Consider the following 22,042-nt stretch of genomic DNA (forward strand, 5'->3'; position numbering starts at 1 on the left):
GTTATCAGTTTCCCAATACAACAATTTTCATTAAAGACTTTCTCAAAACTTCCAGTGATCCTCAACATTTTCAATTCCATAAACTGATGAAATGACGACCCGTTTTTGCAAACTGCTCATTTTAGCCGCTATACTCTATCAAACGTCTCTAGCTGATATACCCAACTGCGTATTCGAAGACACTGTCGTCTTAACCGCTAGTACCAAATTTGCCAATGGATCGTACCTCTATGAAGGGCTGTTGGTGCCGCCACATCTAACAGCCGAATATGACTATATTGAGCTCTTCGAAGGTGAGCGTAAGCCTGTGGAGCGGCATGTACGCGGTTGTGTGTGTAAGATCAAGCAATGTGTGAAGTTTTGCTGTCACCCAAGAGCGGATATGTATCGGACAAGCGCGACTGCCACGCCTCAATGTGAAGAAAAACTTAATGAAGTGCTCAAATACTCGCCACTTTTGAATGTAACATTGCGAAACAGCAGTCGGGTCGTGATGCATCTGCTGGATGAGTTTGTAGTGCAGCAGGGGATACCATGCGAAGGTGGCTATATGCTGATGCCACATGTATACGAAGACGATCAGTGGGAGTTATTTGAGGTATGTAAAACTAAGTTGCGAATGCGAAGTCCTCAAGTGAAGCAGTTATCGGTTTTTTGTTACAGAATGGCACATTGTTGCGCGTCGGAGATGCGAAATATTTATCGAGGCGAGATTATTGCTTGCAGGCCTATAATACGAGTGAAGAATTTGTGTTGAATCCGATGAATTGTCCGGTTGTTTATAAAGAGCCAGCAACGCTCGTGTTCAATACGATAAGTAAGCCGAAGAAGTCACACACTCTCTGAGAGCGTGAAAGTGAAGGGAGAGTGATAGAGAGCTTATATTTAATTTTGTTTTCCTTTCCAGTCATGCTGATTTCGGCACCATTTCTTTACGTTACCATCCTGATCTATTTTCTCATACCGGAATTGTGGAACTTACATACGAAATGCTTGATTTGTTATCTACTTTCGTTAGCTATTGGAACGACGCTCATTGTTGTGGTCAATATGCAGCATTCAAATTTAGAAACTTTTACTTGCGCTATAATCGGTAAGTTTTTCCAAGGTTGGTGAATATATGGTTCCAACAGGACGGTGCCACAAGCCACACGTTGGCCGCCTCGGTCTTATTGAAAACCCCGTTACTGTATATCGATCTGCAGTCGTTTGCTAAAAAGGGTGTTCTTCTAAGATATTTAAAAATTTGGTGACATTCCACTCAACTAGCGACGATATTTAGATCTGTATGAAATTGCTAAACCAACTGGCTTTCCCGATAGTTCCTGTAGACCCCATAAAATATTCGAGATCTCCAGTAAGTCTAAAACTTTATTTGAACAGGTTTCGTGACATACTTCTTCCTAACTGCCGTTTTCTTCTGGCTAAATGTGATCTGCTTCGATCTTTGGCAAAACTTCCGTATGACCCAAAGTGCAGTGCGAAACTTAACACAGCGTAAACGGTTTCTTTACTACTCACTCTATGCTTGGGGCATGCCAGCGCTGATGACAATAATAACAGCCAGTTTGCAAAGTTCAAATTTACCACAAGGACTCAAGTCGGGCATTGGAGATACGCACTGTTGGTTGAAAAGTAAGTGGTTGATATATAGCCTTAAACGTGATAGACCCCATTTTATTTACATATCTAATATTATACAAATTTCCAGTTGAAGACTGGTCAGCGATGATCTATTTCCATGGACCCTGCCTACTGCTGATTATCTTCAATATCGTCATATTTTTCCTTACGGCCAATAAAATCTATGAAATACGTAAGGAGCTGCAACATTTTTCACGCGGCGACTGCAGCCAAAGGCATTTGCGTTCGCAGCAAAATAAGTGAGTATTATATTATTCATATGGCCACATTCATGATTATCATTTTTTTTTCCAATAAAAAGTAAAAATTTGCTGAAATCTTTCAGTGTATGGCTCTTCTTTCGCATGTTCATTGTAATGGGTATTGGCTGGCTGCTGGAGATTATCAGTTATATGGTTGGCAATAACAGTAAATATGCTCTGCTCTTTATGTTCACCGATGCCTACAATGCGTCACAGGGGCTGATCATATTCATATTGCTGGTTGTGAAAAAGAAGGTGCTATTGCTGATAAAGAAAAGGTGATTGGAAGTTTAGTTTTCTCAAAATATTTGTTTGTTGTGTGTCAGTGAGTTTCCGTATGCTTCGGATAGTAATGTCAGATACAACTCTACTGGGGTGAAAGGGTCTCTTAAAGGATTTTTTGAGTGAATAATATAGTATATTATAATTCGGTGCTTGATAGTTATTTATTAAAGAGGTCGAGCAAATTTTGTTGAAACTGTAGACAAAATTATTATTTCATTAAAAAAAAAACTTAAACAAAACTTAAAACTATCAAAAAGAAGCCGAATTTAGCATTAATAGGTCCAATGCTTTAAAAGTGGTTTCCTGAATTTTAATCTGGTTCAACAATAATGATTTAGTTCAAAATAAATCAATGAAATTCTCATGAAAAAATTAAGTAATACACATTACTCCAGGGTTTCCCAAAGTACAGTCAGTTCTACAAACAGGAACGGATCCGAAAGTCATGTGTTCGTACCCTCAGTTTGTTTTATGCCCTTATAATAATAATAGCATGGTCAAAGGACCGACATCCAATAACCAACAAGGTGAATGCTGCACTGATTACCAATGCTCATTTTGTTGTTGTATTCTCCAGTTATTGCATTCTTTGATTATTGTTTTTTATAAAACGGTAGTAGCGATTCCACGGAAAGGAACTGCGATGTAATTGAACTTTTCGAAACCAAATTAGAATTTTTATATAATTTGAAGGATAATATGTGTTGTAGTGCGAAATATTCTACATATTATTGGAAGAAATATTATTTTTTTCAAACAAATAAAGTCAGATATCGAAGAAGATTCCATTGGTCGTACTAATCTATCCGATTTAAACCAGTAGTCTATTCGATTCGCTATAAATAATATATTGGCAAATAAAAGCCAGTTTTACCATGAAAAGGGTATACTAAGTTTGCTGCGATATTTGTAATACCACACTGCAGTGTTTTCGTCCATTCTGATGACACGACCTAGCCAGCGCAGTCGTTAACTCTTAATTTGCTGCACTATGTCCGTTTCGTCATGTAACTCGTACAGCTCATCATTCATCATCATGTGCAAAGGAGCATAAATCTTCCGCAGAACCTTTCTCTCGAAAACTCGTAGCGTCGACTCATCAGATGTTGTCATCGTCCATGCCTCTGCACCGTACAGCAGGACGGGAATAATGAGTGACTTGTAGAGTTTGGTCTTTGTTTGTCGAGAGAGAACTTTACTTCTCAATTGCCTACTCAGTCTGAAGTAGCACCTTTTGGCAAGAGTTATTCTGCGTTGGATTTCGAGGCTGACATTATTGTTGGTGTTAATATTGATTTCAAGATAGACGAAATTATCTACAACTTCGTAGTTATGACTGTCAACAGTGACGTGCAAGCCAAGTAAAAGCAAACGTCAGATACTCTAAAAAAAGGAACGTACAAAATAATCAGTCTGACGAACCAAGCCAATTTGGCAATGTCCGCCTGTCTGTCCGTCCGTCTGACCATTAGTTTTTGACATATCGATCTGAAGTTTTGCACCCGTCCTCTTCTAAGCAAGAAGCCGTTTATTTGTCGGTATGACCGATATCGGTTCACTATAGCATATACATAGCTGCCGTACAAACTGAATAATTGGAATAAATTGCTTGCATGGTAAGCCTTTTCATTTGATAAGATATCTTCCAGAAATTTTGCATGATTATTGTCTAATTTCTAGCTGCCTTTTTTCTTGTTTTGAGTTAAACATGCTTGATATGTAATACGATCTATTCCGAAGGATTGAGTAGCTTAATAGTATGGTTATAAGTATAATAAGGCCGCCTATTATTCACTTTATAAATTTTTTCGAAATTATATATTTTCTTATGTATGCAGTTCATAAGAATAACTTTTATTACCTAAGCTATAAATAGTACTACTAACGACTCACCTTTTTAGATTTACTAAATCGGATAACACTTTGCAGCTTTCAACTAGAAGATTTACGAAGTCCAGCACGTCCGCCATGGAGTTATGTAAGTAGTTAAAGTGAAATCCTGAAATGAAATTGTCTTTTGAAATATTTTATAATTATATTTAATTATTATATAATAACTACAGTATTCGAAAACACATTGAACTGAGTATCGAAAACATTTTTGAATTATTTCTGACTATAACTTTTATACTAGATAATTTTTGGAAAGGTTTTCAATAAATCCCTAAAAATTTAGGGTTGGAAGGTTAAAAAATTCCGTGTAAATAATATTTGACGAATTTAGCATAGTTTTCTGTGAACAAGGAGGATTAAAGCAAAATTTACCAACTTTTTTATAATCTTCTAGAATCCGATTAGTACAAATCGCCTGAAAAGATTTAGATTTGAGAGAAATAGCATTTGTCCTAGCAGAAAACAAGTTAGAAAAGCGAAGTTCGTTAAGAGATACCACTTCTTAATGGCCGTATTGTATTATAGACTTCAATCAAGTATATTTTCAAACAAATTTATAGAAGAGTATACCTAAGCTATCAGAAGAGTATAAGAGATATTTCGAAACCAATTAGCTTTAACGAAATACATATAACTCATAGATTACTTGTAAGACCTAGCTTTCAATTCGGGTCTGTTGCCATACATGTACTTAATAGGGATGACGAACAGTTTTCAGCATAGTTTTTAATAGTTCCAGCTTGTATCTAAGAGATTGATAGAGGAAACATATATAAGTGTATTGATTTATAATACGAAATTTTTTTTAATATTAAGACTATATACGAGTATTAAGGGGATAACTACATAATCGCTTTTTAGACCTTTATTTTTTTAACTACAAAATTAGCCAGTCTTCGCTTTTTATTTTAAAATCACTTTTAATTTTTTTTCTTATAGCCAATGCTGAAAGTCGATGGAAACTTCGGAACTGAAAATCAAACCAATCATGAGGAGTCGAGAGGGTAACTGCAAAACATTCGAATAAAAATAACGTTTACCGTGGGTATTAATATTTTATAGTAAAATAAGGTTTAAAGATAAGGCACCGGTTTGTCGAAGCCCAAAAGCATCCAAGCAAACGCGTGTCCGCCAAAACAACTCACCAAAGAACAGTAAATATTTTTAAGTACTTAGTTTTTATCAAAAGCCAGTATATAGTATATGACAAGAAGTGGTTACATGATGTTGCCACTTTGAAAAATCATAATTTTGTATTAATATTCGAAGAACAATAATATCAAGACAATATTTTATACATTTTTTAATATTAATATGTAAAAGTACAAATACACTCATAAACTAAAGCTGTCTTCGATTCGCCAAACCTTGAAAAGTGACGAATAGAAGCAATTAATCATTTACGGCGTAAAGAAAGATAATACTCTAATTAGATGCCCTCATACATTTCTGTATATAGTTGTAAGGATGTTATTTTTGTTGCTTTCAAATATAAATTTTTTGGACGTGAATGCTGAATTTTAATAGAGAGAACTCAACATAGATCAGGCAAATCGAAAACGGTTTTTATAATTTGAATATATGTGGGCATACGTATATGTTTTTCTCTCAGTGTATACATAAAACATTTAATTTTTTATAAAATATACAGCAAATTTATATAATAGATATTAAGTATTAGTAATAATTTTTACACAAAAATGTATTTTTTATTGCAAGAAATATTATTATTTAAATAAAATAAAATAAAAAATATTTTAAATAATATGTTAAAATTAAAAAAATTGTTATTTTTACTTAAGCGCATTTTTTGGCCTTTGGTACCTTAAATTACAACCCTCCCCTATATGCGTGACAGCGGAAAACCATTCTTATTCCATATCTGATTTCCGCATCCAAAAAAAAAACGAATCGTACGCTATCATTTCGTTGTAATTTATGAGTTTAGAATAGGCCTAAATCCGTATACCATTGGTCTAACAAATCGTCGCTATTTTTTATAAGATACAAAGACCGATCCATTTCGAGGTTCCCTACTTTTTTAAAGAAAAACCATACAAACTTCGAATTTAATGGAAAATGTTTATTATCTGTCGAAAGCACATTCTTTGGCATATATTTTTAGAGGATTATCTGTTTCATATGTTGTCTCAGATGGTCCATTCGTTGAGTCCAACTTTCGATGACTCGTTCGAGCATTTCGACTGGTAACTGGTGAATGTGTTATGCCACGAAGCGGGATTGTCCGCAAAGACTTTAGACTTTACATATCCCACAAAAAGTCTAACGGTGTGATATCACATGATCTTGGTGGCCAATCGACCGGCACAAAACGTGGAATTTACTGCTCCCCGAAGGGTTATCACAAAGCCATTGATTGATGCGATATGTGGGAAGTGGCGCCGTCTTGTTGAAACCAAATGTCGCTGAGATTACGAGCTTCAATTTTAGGCATCAAATAGTCGATTATCTTGCCACGATTAACGGTCTCTATTGACGGTTACATTCTCACCGGCAACATTTTTGAAGATCGAATCTTCTTGGAACTTTGCAAGAGTCCATAGAGTGAAAGGAATGAAAATGTGCACGTTCTCGATGTAAAATGTGCCAAGTCGTTCCATACGTCATTCCGAGTTGCTGCGAACGGCGCCTAATCGACTCTCCACGGTCTTCGTGTATACTTTGAGCTACGGCTGGAATATTCGGTCGAATATTATCCAATAATGAATGCTGGGTCTCAAGATGGGTGATCGTGTTGCGAATATAACGGTCAGTAGGCCGATTATGTTGACCAAAAGTTGAGCGAAGCGCGCAAAACACAATATTTACAGCACGTGACTTTTTGTCATAAAGTTGAACGATTTGTAAACGCTGTGCAGTCGTAAGTCTTTCTATAATGAAATACCAAACAATACTGAACAAACATAATATGACAGCTTGACACGACTCACGCGTGATCTGTCAAAAAAAGGCTATGAATAAAAGTACTTCAACTTGGATTAGCCGTTACTTTATTTGCAATAAGTCCCACTGTAAATCTACGATGTTCGAAAATTTAAAAAAAATATTCTTAGTTTGGAAGGTGTTCCTCCTAATCATAATGTAAAGTACGTTTGGACTATTCTCACACCAATCAATTCATCCATATATTTTAATTAACGCGTTTGACTATCCAGAACTAACAGAGTACATTTCATTACGGAAAAGAGAAAAAAAAATTAAGATCTAAGAATATTGGTATCAAGGTATTAGTTATGAAAGTTGAAAGGGAAGGGTCTTCATTGGTTTCTATAACGGAAATTATGTATAGTATGTAAACCTTATGTGCTTTTACAAGTGTTAATCAAAGAAGGTATTGAGACTAAAATCAGCTAAAAGAAAGTATTTATGTAGTCAAAAGTGAAATTGTAAGGAATAGTACTGAGTCATAGAATTAATAGATCGTGTTAATATAGTATGTGAAAATATGATGTGAATTTCGGTTCAATAAGAAAATAAATATACGAAATTTATATGTCTCAACGAGATTAAAGTAAAGTTTCGAGAGAGTCTGTCGTAAGTGTGATAACAACGGCAAGTTATTAAGAAAGTTTGTCATCAAAAACCACTGCCAGCGACTTGCAGCAAAGCCTATCTTCGAGAAATATATGTAAAGGATTTTAGTGCAAGAAGTATATAATTTCGGTTTTTGATTACATACATATATAGTATATAATGTATATGTATATAAATATATATAATAATACATATTTATGGAATTACACATTTCTCTCCCATCTCTATCTCTCCATATACTACATGCATATTTGCGGTTAGATGGGTTTTTCGAAGCTGATTTATTCGCATAAGGAAATTATTTTGTCAGTTCGGAAGGGTATTCGCGATCGGTTAGCAGACAAATCGGATCCGTCGTGAAGTTATGAAGCTTCATTGCAAAAATTAGTCTGTATTTTGCGGAGGATTGGGTGAAAACAATATTTGTTTGAATTGTTTGAGTGAATTTTAGTCCGCTTTAGACTGAGTTGAAAATAGTTTTTTTGGATTTTCGAAAAGTGTTTTCAATGATTAATTTATATTATTTAATACCGTCAATTCTTTTATTAACTTTCATCGGCATTTTATAACTTTATTTAACAGAAGCGTGAATACAGTGATGAATTATAGTTATATATCAAGTGTTAAAACCGTTATTTTTATTTGATATAGTGTTTATTAAAAACATCAAAATTTTAAACAAAATCTTGATAAGTGAACGTCTCATGGTTTTAATTAATTTTATTTTTTTCCCAATATATGTATTGTGCGTATTTATAGTCTCCGATTCACTATTTCTTGGTTCGACTCTGTTTTCTGTCAAAAAAATTACACGTAAAAGCAACAACTGAGTTATCGAGTTGACAGATAGCTAAGCGACTTTAAAATCACTAAAATCTCTTAGAGTTTCGTTGATAATAGCGAAGGAATGCTTTAAGCTCTAGTGGATCTCCTATTTTACGATAAACCTGCAATGGATTTCCAGGACATAGTGATATTCTTGGCAGAGGAACTAGCCAGTAGAGGCACCACTCTACAAATTGATTCCGGAAAAAAGGGAGTTTATATGCCTCTGGCTTATTGTAGATACGAAATCGGTAAACATGTGTTAGATATAGCGGAGTCTAGGTAGAGACAATCCCTAACTTGTTCTACCAGCAAGCAAATGTGACACGAATGGAATATGGGCCTCACATGCTGACTATTAAAATTCAAAAGAAAGGACGTAATAACTTTAGTAGGAGTGTTAAGTGATCACTGCGTAATTGGAAGTCATTCCAAGAAAGTAGGAACACAATATAATAACAATTGTAGAAGCTTTCAGCAGATAGAAGAATAAGAGACTATAAACCACCTTCTAAACGAATGTAAGGCTCTAAATAGAAAAAAATCGTAACTAAGGACGAGGGTTTCTTAATGACATTTCGGAAGATGCACTTCATCAAAAGATGGGGTGGTTCAGAGAGGAAAGAATAGAGTGAGGGAATTTTAATCCCAGTTGTTTCACAATGGGCCTCTTAAAAGCCTAGGTGCGTCGTCAGAAAGCCACTTTATCTAAATACCTAGTAATGTAAATTGTTCAAATGACAAAAGAATATAAATTGTGACAAAATAGTATCCTGAAATTGTAAATAAAACGCAAATTGTTTAACTATTCATCAATATTTATTTTGTCACCTTCAAAGTAATCCCCAACAGATGTAATGCACTTATGCCAACGATTTTTCCAGTTGTCGAAACACTTTTCATAAGCACTTTTTGGGATGGCCTTTAGCTCCTTCAGCGATTTTTTTTTTCGTCTATCGACTGAAGACGGGTTCCATTGTGATGATGTTTGTTGATTTGTTTGCATGTCAAACTCATAGGCCCATGTCTTGTCGGCAGTTATAATGCTCTCCACGAATGTGGGAGCGAAATTCGCACGATAAGTCGTTTCCAAAAAGGGAGGGGTTTTTGTAACAAAAAAAAAAACAAAGAAAGAGGCATGTCGTCAACGATCTCTCGATCATCTTTGAAGGCTTTGTACCACTCGTAGGCATTTGTTTTTGATAAAACTGAATCACTGTAAGCCTTTTCCAACATTCGCACACGAAATTTGGTTAGAAATACAAAACTTGAGACAAATTCTTTGTTCGATATTTTTACTCATTAAAAAATCGCAACGCACAACTGAGGTGTGCCGACTTATGTAAGCAGCTGCTGTAAACCATCTGTTTGACAGATCGGGCTCATATTTGGCACAGTAATTAAGGATAGTCCTACTAACTTAGCAAAATTTTTTTGCAATGTCATTTAGCCTGGGAATTTAATTAAAATTTCTGGGTGCTTTTTTGTTGCAATGTAAAAATTATTAATTTTTGAAATTTAAGCCCCAAAATCAATTCTAGTAAGAGTTAAATCAAATGATAGTCATATCAGCACTTTCTGTGGTTGGAGGCGCTGATAACCTTACTGCGTCATATACAAAATTTCTCCTAAAGGGCCATACTTGCAGCTGAGTTGTAGTTAACTGATAAACCATTTCGTTACTCAGCTGGGCCCTGATAAATACTATGTAAATATGAGTACTAAATTACTTTTCACAGGTCTTAGCTGAGCAAAATGATTGCTGCTCCATTGGCTTCAAGCAATGCGTTTTATTTTTTTCTCTCAACTGTAACTTTACACTTTGCTATCGCCGAAATACCAGATTGCGCTTTCGAGGACACAGTTAATATAACGGGGAATCAGATTTTACCCACAGGTTTCTACAACTATGAAGGTTTAGCGGTGCCGCCTCATTTGACTGGGTTTTACGAGCACATAGAGCTCTTCGGTGGTAAACGTGAGGTCGTGGCGAAGCATTTACGCGGTTGCGTGTGTCAACTCAAGCGTTGTGTGAAATTCTGCTGTCATCCCAGAGCCGATATGTATCGGTCGACGGAAACTTTGCGTGTGGAATGTGATGATCAATTGAATGAAGAGCTTACATATTCGCCATATTTGAATATAACGTTGAATAACGGTAAACGCATTTCAATGCATGTGGTGGATGAGTTTGTGGTACAACAGGGGCTACCGTGTGACCTGGGATATATGCTAATGCCACATCTACGCAAAGAACATCAGTGGGAACTGTTTGAGGTAAGAAATAGAAAACCTTATTTCTGAATAAAAAGTTGGTTGAAATTATTTGAAGGGGTGTTGAAGAAGGATTAGTCGATTTTGAATAGGAATAAAACAAGCTGTGTGAGCTTAGACTGTAAAAACTCCAAGTGAGTAGTTGGCTCAAATTAAAAATACTTTCAATAATCTCTTGAGAACTAATGTCAAATCACATGAAAAAGCTTCGTACGGTGGCCATCTTGTGTTTTGGGCTTGCGCCATATCTTTTATATTCAATCTCTTGAGTCACTTAGATATTGTAGGTGTGTAAGCTAAGCTTCGGAACACTGAAGAGTTGACTACTTCTGGAGTTTTAGTCCACTTTAATTCAAAGTTTCGAGTAGTCAACTATCTGAAGCTTCTTTGCCATTAAATCGAGGCGATCCAATTGAAGTTCCCTTTATGATCTATTGTTCTTCTTCTTCTTTACTGGCGTAAACAGAGCTTATGCGGTTATAGCCGAGTTAACAACAGCGCGGAGACTGTTGTTTCTTTTTAATTCGGGTTTTTTTTACGCGGCAGGTACCAAATCTAGCGTGCAACCTTGTGGAGGGATGGTTCGCCTTCTCACTTTAGTTCGCCTTTAAACGGATGTTCTTTGGCCATCCAGGGGATACTTGTTCTAGGACCGGAAGTTTTGAGCTTCTGAAGCCATATGTAAACAAGCGTTTCTGGCCACTCCCAAGTAAATAGCGCTCAGAGAACTTTCTTCACTCGCGTGAAGTTCTACATATGACTCTAACCTCCATTATTACATTACTATAATCTCAACCAATGATATTAAGTTTGCCGGAATTTATAACACCCAGAAGGGAACTTCGGCAGCGATAAAACCCCTGGGCAAATTTTCTAGATTAGATCATTATCAAAATGAAGTTTTTCCATGGACACTTTTTTATTCGTGAAGTGTATTTTTGAATCAATGCAAACAAAGATAACGTTTTTTCTTGTTTTTCCAATGAAATATTACCCTTTGCTTACAGAATGGCTCGCTACTACGCTTTGGGGACCAACTGCTCATTTCTAGACGAGATTATTGCCTGACTGCATATCCTGTGGGCAATCATTTTGCACTAAATCCAATGAATTGTGATGCTGGACAGAAAAATTCTGCAAGCATAATGCTGAATACTATAAGTAAGAGAGAGGACCAGAAAAAGAGAAGAAGAGAGAGAGAGAGAGAGTTCGAAAGAAAAAGAGAGAAAGAGTTCGAAAGAAAAAAAACGACTTCTTGAAACTTTAAATAATTTTCTTAATTTCTTACTTTTTCAGTTATGTTGATTTCCCTGCCTTTTCTCTATGCTACCATTTTGATTTTTTGGCTGGTTCCCGGACTACGGAACTTGCATACCAAATGCTTGATTTCTTATCTATTCTCGTTAGCTATTGGCAACACTATGATTATAGCCATTAATTTGAGAAAAACGGATTACGATAAAGCCATCTGTGCTGCTATGGGTGAGTCTGTTTCTTTTTTATTTGACGAATGGTTGAACTGTAACAAGATTGAACTTGGACTTGGACCAGATCGGAATGGACTTTTGGTAATGGTGGAAAATTTCCATCAAGTCACATGGAGTACACCGAGATACAATGCTGACCTTTAGAACGTGTTAAACAATTTCAAATCTCTCAGTTGTTCGGAGATGAGAGACCTTATACAATAACATTAAGATACATTCACTTGGATAAACCTTTAAATAGTGGGCGCATAATTTATTCATACAAGTAATATATATTTGTGGAACCATGATGAAACTCCGCATCCAAGTGAAAGATCCGAAAACCCTCTACTTACCAAGAAAATCGGGCAACAAAGTGCATGTGCCTAAAAAATAAGTAGATCAGGACAACGGAAAATATGTATCACAAATGGGATACAGAAATAATGCTCAATTATTCTTCAATGGTCCTACATTGATATTTCTTTCTATATTAACAGGATTTATCACCTATTATTTCCTCTCGGCAGTCTTCTTCTGGCTTAATGTTATCTGTTTCGATATGTATCAGAATTTTCACGGCACCAAAGGGAGCATTCAGCATCTGTCTCAACGAAAACAGATTATCTACTACTCAGCCTACGCTTGGGGTATGCCGGCTGTGATGACCGCTATAACGGTTACTTTACAGTACTCCGACTTAACAGATGAGTTGAAGTCGGGCATTGGCGTTACACACTGTTGGTTGAAGAGTAAGTTGAAGCCATAATACAGATGTAGCTACGATACTTCATGGTTAATCAAGCTCTTGTATTCTGCAGGTAACGATTGGTCGGCAATGATGTATTTCCATGGACCTTGTCTCTTACTCATTGCCATCAATATTGTTATCTTTTCTGTGACTGTAAAGAAGATCTATTCCATACGCAAGGAAATAGACGTGTTAACTCAGAATGAAGATGGAATGAGTCGCTTGCGTTTACAACAAAACAAGTTCGTCTTCTACGGTTTATTATTATCAAGATTTACTTTATATAATTTCCCAAATTGTATCACTTCTAGCGCTTGGCTCTTCTTTCGCTTATTCATTATAATGGGTATTAGTTGGCTGTTAGAGATAATCGCTTATATGGTCGATAACAAGAGTGATTATGCTATTATATTCAAAATAACGAATATCTATAACGGTTTTCAAGGATTAATCATATTTGTGTTATTGGTTATGAAGAAGAGGGTGCTCCTGCTCATAAAGAATGGTAAGTCAATTACAAAATTTTCTTTGCATTTTTTTATATACTCTGACGGGGTATGACAGAGTTGCATTGGATTCAGAAATTTTATTTAATCTCTATTTGTTGATATTTTGCAGCTGTTGTGGAAACCGCTTGGAAAGTGCAACGATGAGAGATTACAGATTATATAGATACTATAAAATTTTAATGACGTCGTTAATATAATTACTTATATACATATATATATAGACCTATATTAAAAAAATTTATTATACTTAAACTGCCTTTATTATTCTCATAAATTATTTAAAGACAATTTTGCGAAAACAGGTTTATATAGTTTTCGAATTATTTTTTAAAAGGAGCAAGGTTTTTTATTATTTTTATTTTAAACATAAAGCTGGTATTGATCCAATTTTTCGGTGTACAACAAGTCGATTAAAAAGTTCTCGGACTACCATAATAATACACATTTTTTTGTCGAAATTTGTTTTTTATTCAACATATGAAGTTCTCTTCATAGGTAATGATATAATGTGATAATAGCGGCCCTTCAACTTTTTGATACCATTTTTGTAGTATGATTTGTCCTTTGCTTCAAAAGAGGCCTTAGTTTAGACGATTCTCTTTTTATTCGATGAAAATTTCTTCCTAGAGAGCATTCTTTTAAGATCTGAGAAGATGAAATTGTCTGGAGAATACGGTGGATGCGAAAGCAATTTGAAGACCAATTCATAGACTTTTGCAATCGTTTTCACTGACTTCAGGGTGAAATGATGGATACATGTTTCATTCGCTGTCACATGCCGTTGAAAAATTCTGGTTTATTACGATTAAATATCTCCAAACGCTGTTCCGAATCATCAACTCGACGTTGTTTTTGCACATAGCTTTCTTTTTTTTTCTTCTTTATTGGCGTTTGATATAGTTTACAGGGATATAGTTGAGTTTACAACACACCTGGTCTTTCCAACGGAGTGCAGGTCTTCCTCTGCTTCTCCCGGTGAATACTGCATCGAATACTCTCAGAACTAGAGTGTTTTCATTCATTCGGACGACATGACTTAGCCTGCGTAGCCGCTATGTCTTAATTCACTGAATTATGTCAATGTCGTCGTATAACTCATACAGCTCATCGTTTCATTGACTACGGTATACTCCCTTGCCAATGTGTCAAGCGATCAGAATCTTTCTCTCGAAAACTCGTAACGCCGACACATCAGATGTTGTCATTGTCAATGGCTCTGCACCATATAGCAAGACGGGAATAATGAATGACTTTTAGAATTTGGTATTTGTTCGTCGAGAGAGCACTGTACTTCTCAATTGTCTACTCAGTCCGCAGTAGCACCTTTTGGCAAGAGTTATTTTTCGTTGGATTTCGAGGCTGACGTTGTTGTTGGTGCCAAGAGAGGCAAAATTATCTACGACTTCAAAGTTACAACTGTCAACAGTCAGGCTTATTCCACGGTAGTAGGCGTAGATTGTGGAGTCTCGCTTTTTGTAGATTGGGCAGAGCACACTTACCGTCTTTGGTGCTCATTTCATCATGTCTAAGCTTAGGATGCCAATACTTGATGACTGATTTTTTTAGGGCAGTGTCCGGAAACCCGTCAACAAATGTTTTTGCTTCAACTGTATTTTAGCCCCTCAAAAGGCATTATTCTATCAACATACGAAATTCCTTTTGTCCATTTGCTTTGCTTCACTCAAAGTGATATAATTCATAAACTTATTATCCGGTTGGAGCTAACTAAAAATCATATGGTGTCATCTATGTGTGGGGTGATCTGGTATCTCTTCGGTATTTCGAACGCAAAGACATCTCAAATTTACCAAAAAGACAATTGATAACACTAACGTGTACCAAAGCTAATTAAGAGATTGTGTTACGTAAAGTAAGAAGTAAGTGGAATAACCGAATACAGCAGTAGCGCCCAAAGCATATGCAGAGGGTCTAAACAATACTATATTTAAGAAAACTTTTGTTAGGAAATATAGTATTAACTGTGAACACAAGGGATCTTATTATAAGGGTGGAGATTTTAAGATCTTATAAAGAGCATAGGTTTCATGTTTTTGGTGGCCAAGGCTCATGTGTTCCGGCATTGGCTACCACGAAGGATAGCATGAAAAAAAGTCCACTTTCTCTTATTGGCAGACCTGTAATGAAACTGTGAGAGCTAGCTGATGTGATGACCATCTCTTCTGATTTTCGCAAAGTGAAGTCTACATAGACCAAATACCTAAAAAAAGTACTTGGTTGATTCGATGGCAAAGAAAATTTAACCTTTTTAGCGAAGAAAAAAGTTCTCTTACATCATGATTTGAACCTGGTTCAGACCTACGCCGTCCTACAGTCATATATGCAGATCGATTTGGGGCGTAATCTTTTTTCAAGCTGAAAAAAGTCATTCGCCGGGCAAGTAGTGGAGTCATCGGAGGTTATCACCGCCACGGAGACTCACTTTGCTGACCTACAGAAGAAGTATTTTGGGAAGGAGAATATCTTGATAAATAAATTACCTTTGCTTTCGTTTTAGTGGAGATCTGTCATTTTTGAATATTATAATGAACTAAACTGATTAGAATAAATTACTTTTCATAAAACTGTGAATTTTTGTATAAAAAATTTAGTAGAGAGTTGCCATATTTTTCAAATCGAAAACTTTTATTGTAATTAAAGATTTTTTTTAATAACACTTCATTGAATTTGTGATATAATCTAATTACAATATTTATTGCAATTAGTTGGAATTAATTACATACATATATTGTGACAAAAAAGTACCCGGATATTGTAAATAAAGCGCAGAATATTTAATTTTTTGACAATATTTATTTTGTGGCCTTCAAAGTAATCCCCACCAAATATGATACAGTTATGTCAATGATTTTGACTGTACTCGAAACACTTTTCATAAGCACTTGAGCCGAATCTGGTGAATACGGTGGTTGATCGATGCTATTCATTGCGTTTTTTGCTTTAAATTCGATCACAATCGTGGCTCGATGCGATGGTGCACTAACATCGAGTAAAATCCATGGATGGATCTTGCACAATTCCAGCCATTTTTGACGGATGTTCGCATGCAAACGCCTCAATATGGCCAAATAAGACTGTTTACTGACCGTCTGTCCCTCCAGAAGAAATTCATGATGCATCAAACCTCGAATATCGAAAAAAAAACAAACATCTCCTCGATTTTTGATCGACTTTGGCGTGTTTTTTTGGTTTCGGTTCGTTTTTTTCCCTTTATTCCGATCATTGTTGATTTGGTTGCATGTTAAACTTATAAACCCATGTCTCGTCGGCAGTTATATTGCTCTGCATGAATGTGGGATCGGAATTCGCACGATCAAGCATGTCCAAAGAGACCTGTATACGTTACTGTTTTTGAAGAAAATTCAGTTTTATCGGAACGAGTCGAGCAAGGACGCATTTCATAGCCAAAATATCCAGCAATCTCTTGCCAGCACGAGGCATGTTTTCAACGTTTTATCGACCGTCTTGGAATGCTTTGTACCACTCATAGGCTTGTGGTTTTGATAAAACTGAAGCAACATTCGCAACAATTCTGCACACGAAATTTGGTTGGCAATGCAAAATTTGAGTCAAATTCTTTGTTCGATATTTTTACTCATTATAAAAATCGCAACGCACTACTGAGGTGTGCCGACTTAAGCAACTGCTGTAAACAAACTGGTTGACAGATCTCGCTCATATTTGACATAGTAATTAAGAACAGTCCTAGCAACTTAGCAAAAACATTTTTTCGAAATATCATTTACCCGTGGAATTTAATTAAAATTTTCGGGTGCTTTTTTGTCACAATGTGTGCACATAAACAAATTTGAGTTTTTCGATGTTATAAGAGCCTGTAAATAAACGAGTAATTTTAGTTTACTATAATACTCGTGCGGTTCAACAACAATACAATAGGAGCTCCAACGAAATTCTGCGGTTAAAAGTTGTTATTGCTGATTAATGTTTGTAAAAATAGTACTTAGTATTCATGTTGAAGTGACTAGTCAACAACTATTTCATAAAAAAGAAAATAAAAAACCAAAAAAATATGTGTTATACAATAAAATCATAATACAAACTATATCATTCATTGATCTGGGAAGGAAAGACGAATCGATTTTCGGTGCAAGCAATCGCCTTAAACTGATCTATATGACTTGTATGAACATTTCTTTGCTAGCCTCCGTATTTTTGGCTGATTTTATACCGGAAATATCAGTCAATTTGTGAAACGTACTAAGGAAGTCAAGTGATATTGAATACGAATATTTTCCTGGCAAAAGTGTGATCTCCTTTGAAAATGGATAAAATCGGTTGAGTACTTTCCCTAACCAAATTTATCTAATATAATTGTGTCGTATACATCGATCAATATGTGAGAGAGGTGCCATAATATTCTGGATATAATGAGATGGTGAAAACTGTCTAATTATATATTCTTCTAACCCTCCATATAAAACAACATTTGTTTGACATTCCGTCTCTACATTGTGTTTCCAATACACTAAAACACAGCATTGTCATGACCGTGTGTGTAACGATCATATAATTTTTTAGACTTTATTTTTAAGCTTTGAAACACCAATTTTCTTTTAAAATATTAAGAAGTCCGATAGTCCGAAAGACCTATCAAAGTCTCTTAATAAGAACCTACTAAATTTCTGAGTGATTTCTGAGTACCTACATATCACCTGGTATTCTCATTATAATATTGCCAGACCGACTTTGTTACGACTTTTCTTTCGCCAATAATCCGATATTAGTAGATGAACTTATTTTTTTCTGGTACGTGTCGCTTCAGCTGTGAGAAGTAGAATTCTCAAATATTGTATGATTTTTTGGAAAGTTTTTGGAGCGCCAAGGTGAATACAGAGAAGTGGCCTAGTCATCTCAATATTCAGAGGTGTGTTAATTTGTTTTCTCATACATTTTCGGAAGTACTACTGACCGTCAGAAGTCAACGGCTGAAGAAACCATAGATAATTTAATTAGAGCACTCTGCAAATGAGTAAGAAAACTTGTCAATAAGCAACAGCTTCGCAAAATATTTTTTTTTACTTTTCGTTCAGAGATCTGTAAGAAGAAAGTACTACAGAATTACTCATGGTCGTTCATTTCTTCGAAATATTTGCAGAGTTTCGAAGATTTTTATATAAAATAGTGATTAAGACAAGCCGAAGTTATTTGCTTTCACCTTATTATATATCTATAAAGATGAGAATCTCTTTCAGTTGAATAGCTTCGAATTCATTAGATTTTCGCTTTTTCTAACTGCTTTTTTGATTTGATCTCTGAGCTGTAGGTTCTTTAGTTTCTTTATATTTTTGGCCTCAACTCTTTTGCAATTTCAATCTGGAATATTTTTCTTCGTCTTTATGCTTTATTTTGCTCTTATTCTGCGAGGTCAGGCTCAGTATCGAGCGAGACTTTTTGGAACATCTGAGCTCCTAAGCTTGAACGAATTGCCTGGTCAAGGAGCTCGTGAAGGTTGGAGAGATATGTGTAGCCACTATTCTGATAAGGAAAATAGTAAAAAAAAATTATTTATCGACAAATTATCTTTTCTCTCGTATCATAAAGTGCAAAGCTATTTATATGTATTACTAGAAAAATATACTTACATATTTTAAGGTTTTAACTTTAACTGGCTAATTTGAGTGGACCTAATAATAACGCTACTTATAAAGTTAATAAAATATATAACAACGAATTTCAGTGTGAAAATGCGATATCGGCACTCGATCGTGTGTTTCGTTATATATTTATTGAATTGCCACGGAGTTTTATCGAATATACCGAATTGTGCCTTTGAAGATACTGTTAACATAACTGCTAGTCAAAAATTCCCGAATGGTACCTACTCCTACGGAGGTTTGTTAGTACCGCCGCATTTGATTGGCTACTATGAATGCATAGAACTGTTCGGTGGTGAGCGCAAGCCCGTGGAGCAGCATTTACGCGGCTGTGTATGCCAACTCAAGCGATGTATCAAATTCTGTTGTGATCCACGCGCCAAGATGCGTCGTTTAGACGAAACCTCTCCAGCAAAATGTGAACCGACACTCATAGAGGGTATTAACTATTCACCATATTTAAATATAACGCTGCACAACGGTACTCAATGCGCAATGAATTGGCTGACTGAATTTGTGGTGCAAAGAGGGTTACCGTGCGAAAGTGGAGGAATGCTAGTTCCACATCTAAGTGATCTGGACCGATGGGAATTGTTTGAGGTAAATAAGTACATAAGTAAAATAAAATAAAAATATTATGTCTGAACTTTTGTATATTCCACAGAATGGCTCACTGTTGATCGCTGATCGCCCATTAATTTCTCGACGAGATTATTGCCTGTATGCGTATCCAGTAAATGGTATAAATGTACTGAATCCAATGGATTGTTTTCCTGATACTGAAGAGAAACCACTAACAATAATAGCCAACACGATAAGTAAGTACCGTGTGAGTAAGATAGAGAGAATCTCTTCATGTAGGAGAGAGACAAAGAGAATCAAAGAAAAGCAGGAGATAAGTCTATAACTATATTCGTGCGGTTGTTATACCCTGAACAGGATATATTAAGTTTGTCACGAGGTTTGTAATACCCAGAAAGAAGCGTCGGAGACCCTATAAAGTATACATATATATAAATGATCAGTATGTTGAGCTGAGTCGATTTAGCTATGTCCGTCTGTCTGTATACATACGAACTAGTCCCTCAGTTTTTAAGGTATCGTTTTGAAATTTTGCAAACGTCATTTTCTCTTCAAAAAGCTGCTCATTTGTCGGAACTGCCGATATCGGACCACTATAACATATAGCTGCCATTCAAACTGAACGATCGGAATCTAGTGCTGGTATGGAAAACTTTTGCATTTGACAAGATATATTCAAGAAATTTGGTATGAGTTATTGTTCATAGAAGTAATGTAATATCGGAAGAAATTGTTCAGATCGGATTACTATAGCATATACCAAACCGAACGACCGGAATCAAGGGCTTGTATGGAAAACTTTCGCATTTGACGTGGTATCTTCACGAAATTTGACATGGATTACTGCTTAAGGTAACAATAAAATCTCCGAAAAAATTGTTCAGATCGGATTACTATAGCATATAGATTCCATACAAACTGGACACATAGTTACTAAAAGAAATGCTTCTGTGAAGGGTATATTAGCTTCGGTGCAGCTGCTGCTTTTAAACGTTTTGAAATGGCTACTTAAGTGGCTCTCGAAGATTCTGAGAGCTCTTCTTGTATTTGGCCACAATCTTCATCGTACAATGCTGTCAAGATGACTTTAAACTAAGGCTTTCTTCGTATAAAAATAATGAAGAAGAACTCCCCATAAAAAAAACTTTTCACGTACAAAGTTCGACATATTTGAGTAAAGAAAAGGCTTCCATACTCTTCCGCTGAACTAAATTTTCTAAAAAAGACGCACAAGTGAAGTAACCTAATTTAAATATACGCCATTTTTTTGGCAAAATCGAACAGAACTATTTTAAGCACTGATGAAATAAAGAAACAGTAAAGAAGCCAAATATTTCGTTAAGCGTTTTTCTTGGAAATTAAGATAATAAATAGGAAAAACACAGAAGTGTGGACTCGAGCACCACAGAAGTAGCTTTCCAACGCCACCTCTTGGCAAGCCACACGAATATAGTTATGAATCCAATATATACATATATACAAAGAGTGAGGGTCAGAAAGCGATAGGGAGATTAAAGCGTAATAAATTTGAGTTTTAGAAATAACGCAGATGAGTCTTTCATATATGTATATTTGACAGTTTTGACAATTTCCGCACCATTTCTATATGCAACAATACTTATATTGTGGCTTATGGGAAAGTTAAGGAACTTACATGGCAAATGTTTAGCTTGTTATCTATTTTCATTGGCTAATGGAACGCTGCTAATTGTAGTGATCAATCTAAGACAGTCGATATACGATGATATCGATTGCGCTACTATAGGTGAGTATGCTATTTCCTCTTGGTGTTGTAGAAAAGATACTATACTCGTAGAAGAGAGTCATATTAGCTGTAAGTTCATACATCATTCATGGTTTCATTGAATTTTTATAGGATTCGTCACCTACTATATCCTCACAGCCGTCTTTTTCTGGCTTAACGTGATCTGCTTCGATCTCTGGCAAAATTTTCGCATCACCAATGTTCCCATTCAAAAAACAACGCAGCACAAACGGTTTCTTTTTTACTCGCTATATGCTTGGGGAGTGCCAGCTATTATGACCGCTATAACGGTTACGTTACAGTATTCCGACCTGCCGGACGAACTGAAGTCGGGTATTGGTGTTTTACATTGTTGGCTGAATGGTAAGTTGCAGTCATATATAGATACATATGTATATATGTATACATATATGTATGTATATACGATTCTTTGTGGCTAATCAAGCACGATTCCTATGCAGCTGATAACTGGTCTGCGATGATTTATTTTTATGGAACTTGTCTCTTACTTATCGTTTTCAACATTGTCCTCTTCTCGTTGACCATGAAAAAAATCTTGACGATCCGTCGTGAATTGCGGAATTTGACGAGTGATGATTGTAGAATACAGCGTCTGCA

At 35.7% G+C, this 22,042-nt stretch overlaps 1 protein-coding gene across 1 annotated transcript in view; it reads left to right on the forward strand.

The window, feature by feature from the left end:
• LOC126761858 (uncharacterized) overlaps window positions 1-22,042 on the forward strand; it is a 54,096-nt gene that overhangs the window by 12,051 nt on the left and 20,003 nt on the right. Inside the window, exons 2-17 of the mRNA XM_050478284.1 lie at window positions 56-598; window positions 664-817; window positions 908-1,093; window positions 1,384-1,635; window positions 1,712-1,883; window positions 1,946-2,164; window positions 4,101-4,149; window positions 5,004-5,070; window positions 10,288-10,721; window positions 11,726-11,879; window positions 12,126-12,200; window positions 12,685-12,936; window positions 13,006-13,177; window positions 13,247-13,440; window positions 19,226-19,677; window positions 19,742-19,895. Coding sequence (XP_050334241.1) covers window positions 92-598; window positions 664-817; window positions 908-1,093; window positions 1,384-1,635; window positions 1,712-1,883; window positions 1,946-2,164; window positions 4,101-4,149; window positions 5,004-5,070; window positions 10,288-10,721; window positions 11,726-11,879; window positions 12,126-12,200; window positions 12,685-12,936; window positions 13,006-13,177; window positions 13,247-13,440; window positions 19,226-19,677; window positions 19,742-19,895 — 3,493 coding nt within the window. The 5' untranslated portion in view covers window positions 56-91. The remainder of the gene's footprint in view (window positions 1-55; window positions 599-663; window positions 818-907; window positions 1,094-1,383; window positions 1,636-1,711; window positions 1,884-1,945; window positions 2,165-4,100; window positions 4,150-5,003; window positions 5,071-10,287; window positions 10,722-11,725; window positions 11,880-12,125; window positions 12,201-12,684; window positions 12,937-13,005; window positions 13,178-13,246; window positions 13,441-19,225; window positions 19,678-19,741; window positions 19,896-22,042) is intronic.

Source organism: Bactrocera neohumeralis, chromosome 6 (genome assembly GCF_024586455.1).
Source record: "Bactrocera neohumeralis isolate Rockhampton chromosome 6, APGP_CSIRO_Bneo_wtdbg2-racon-allhic-juicebox.fasta_v2, whole genome shotgun sequence".
Lineage (NCBI taxonomy): Eukaryota > Metazoa > Arthropoda > Insecta > Diptera > Tephritidae > Bactrocera > Bactrocera neohumeralis.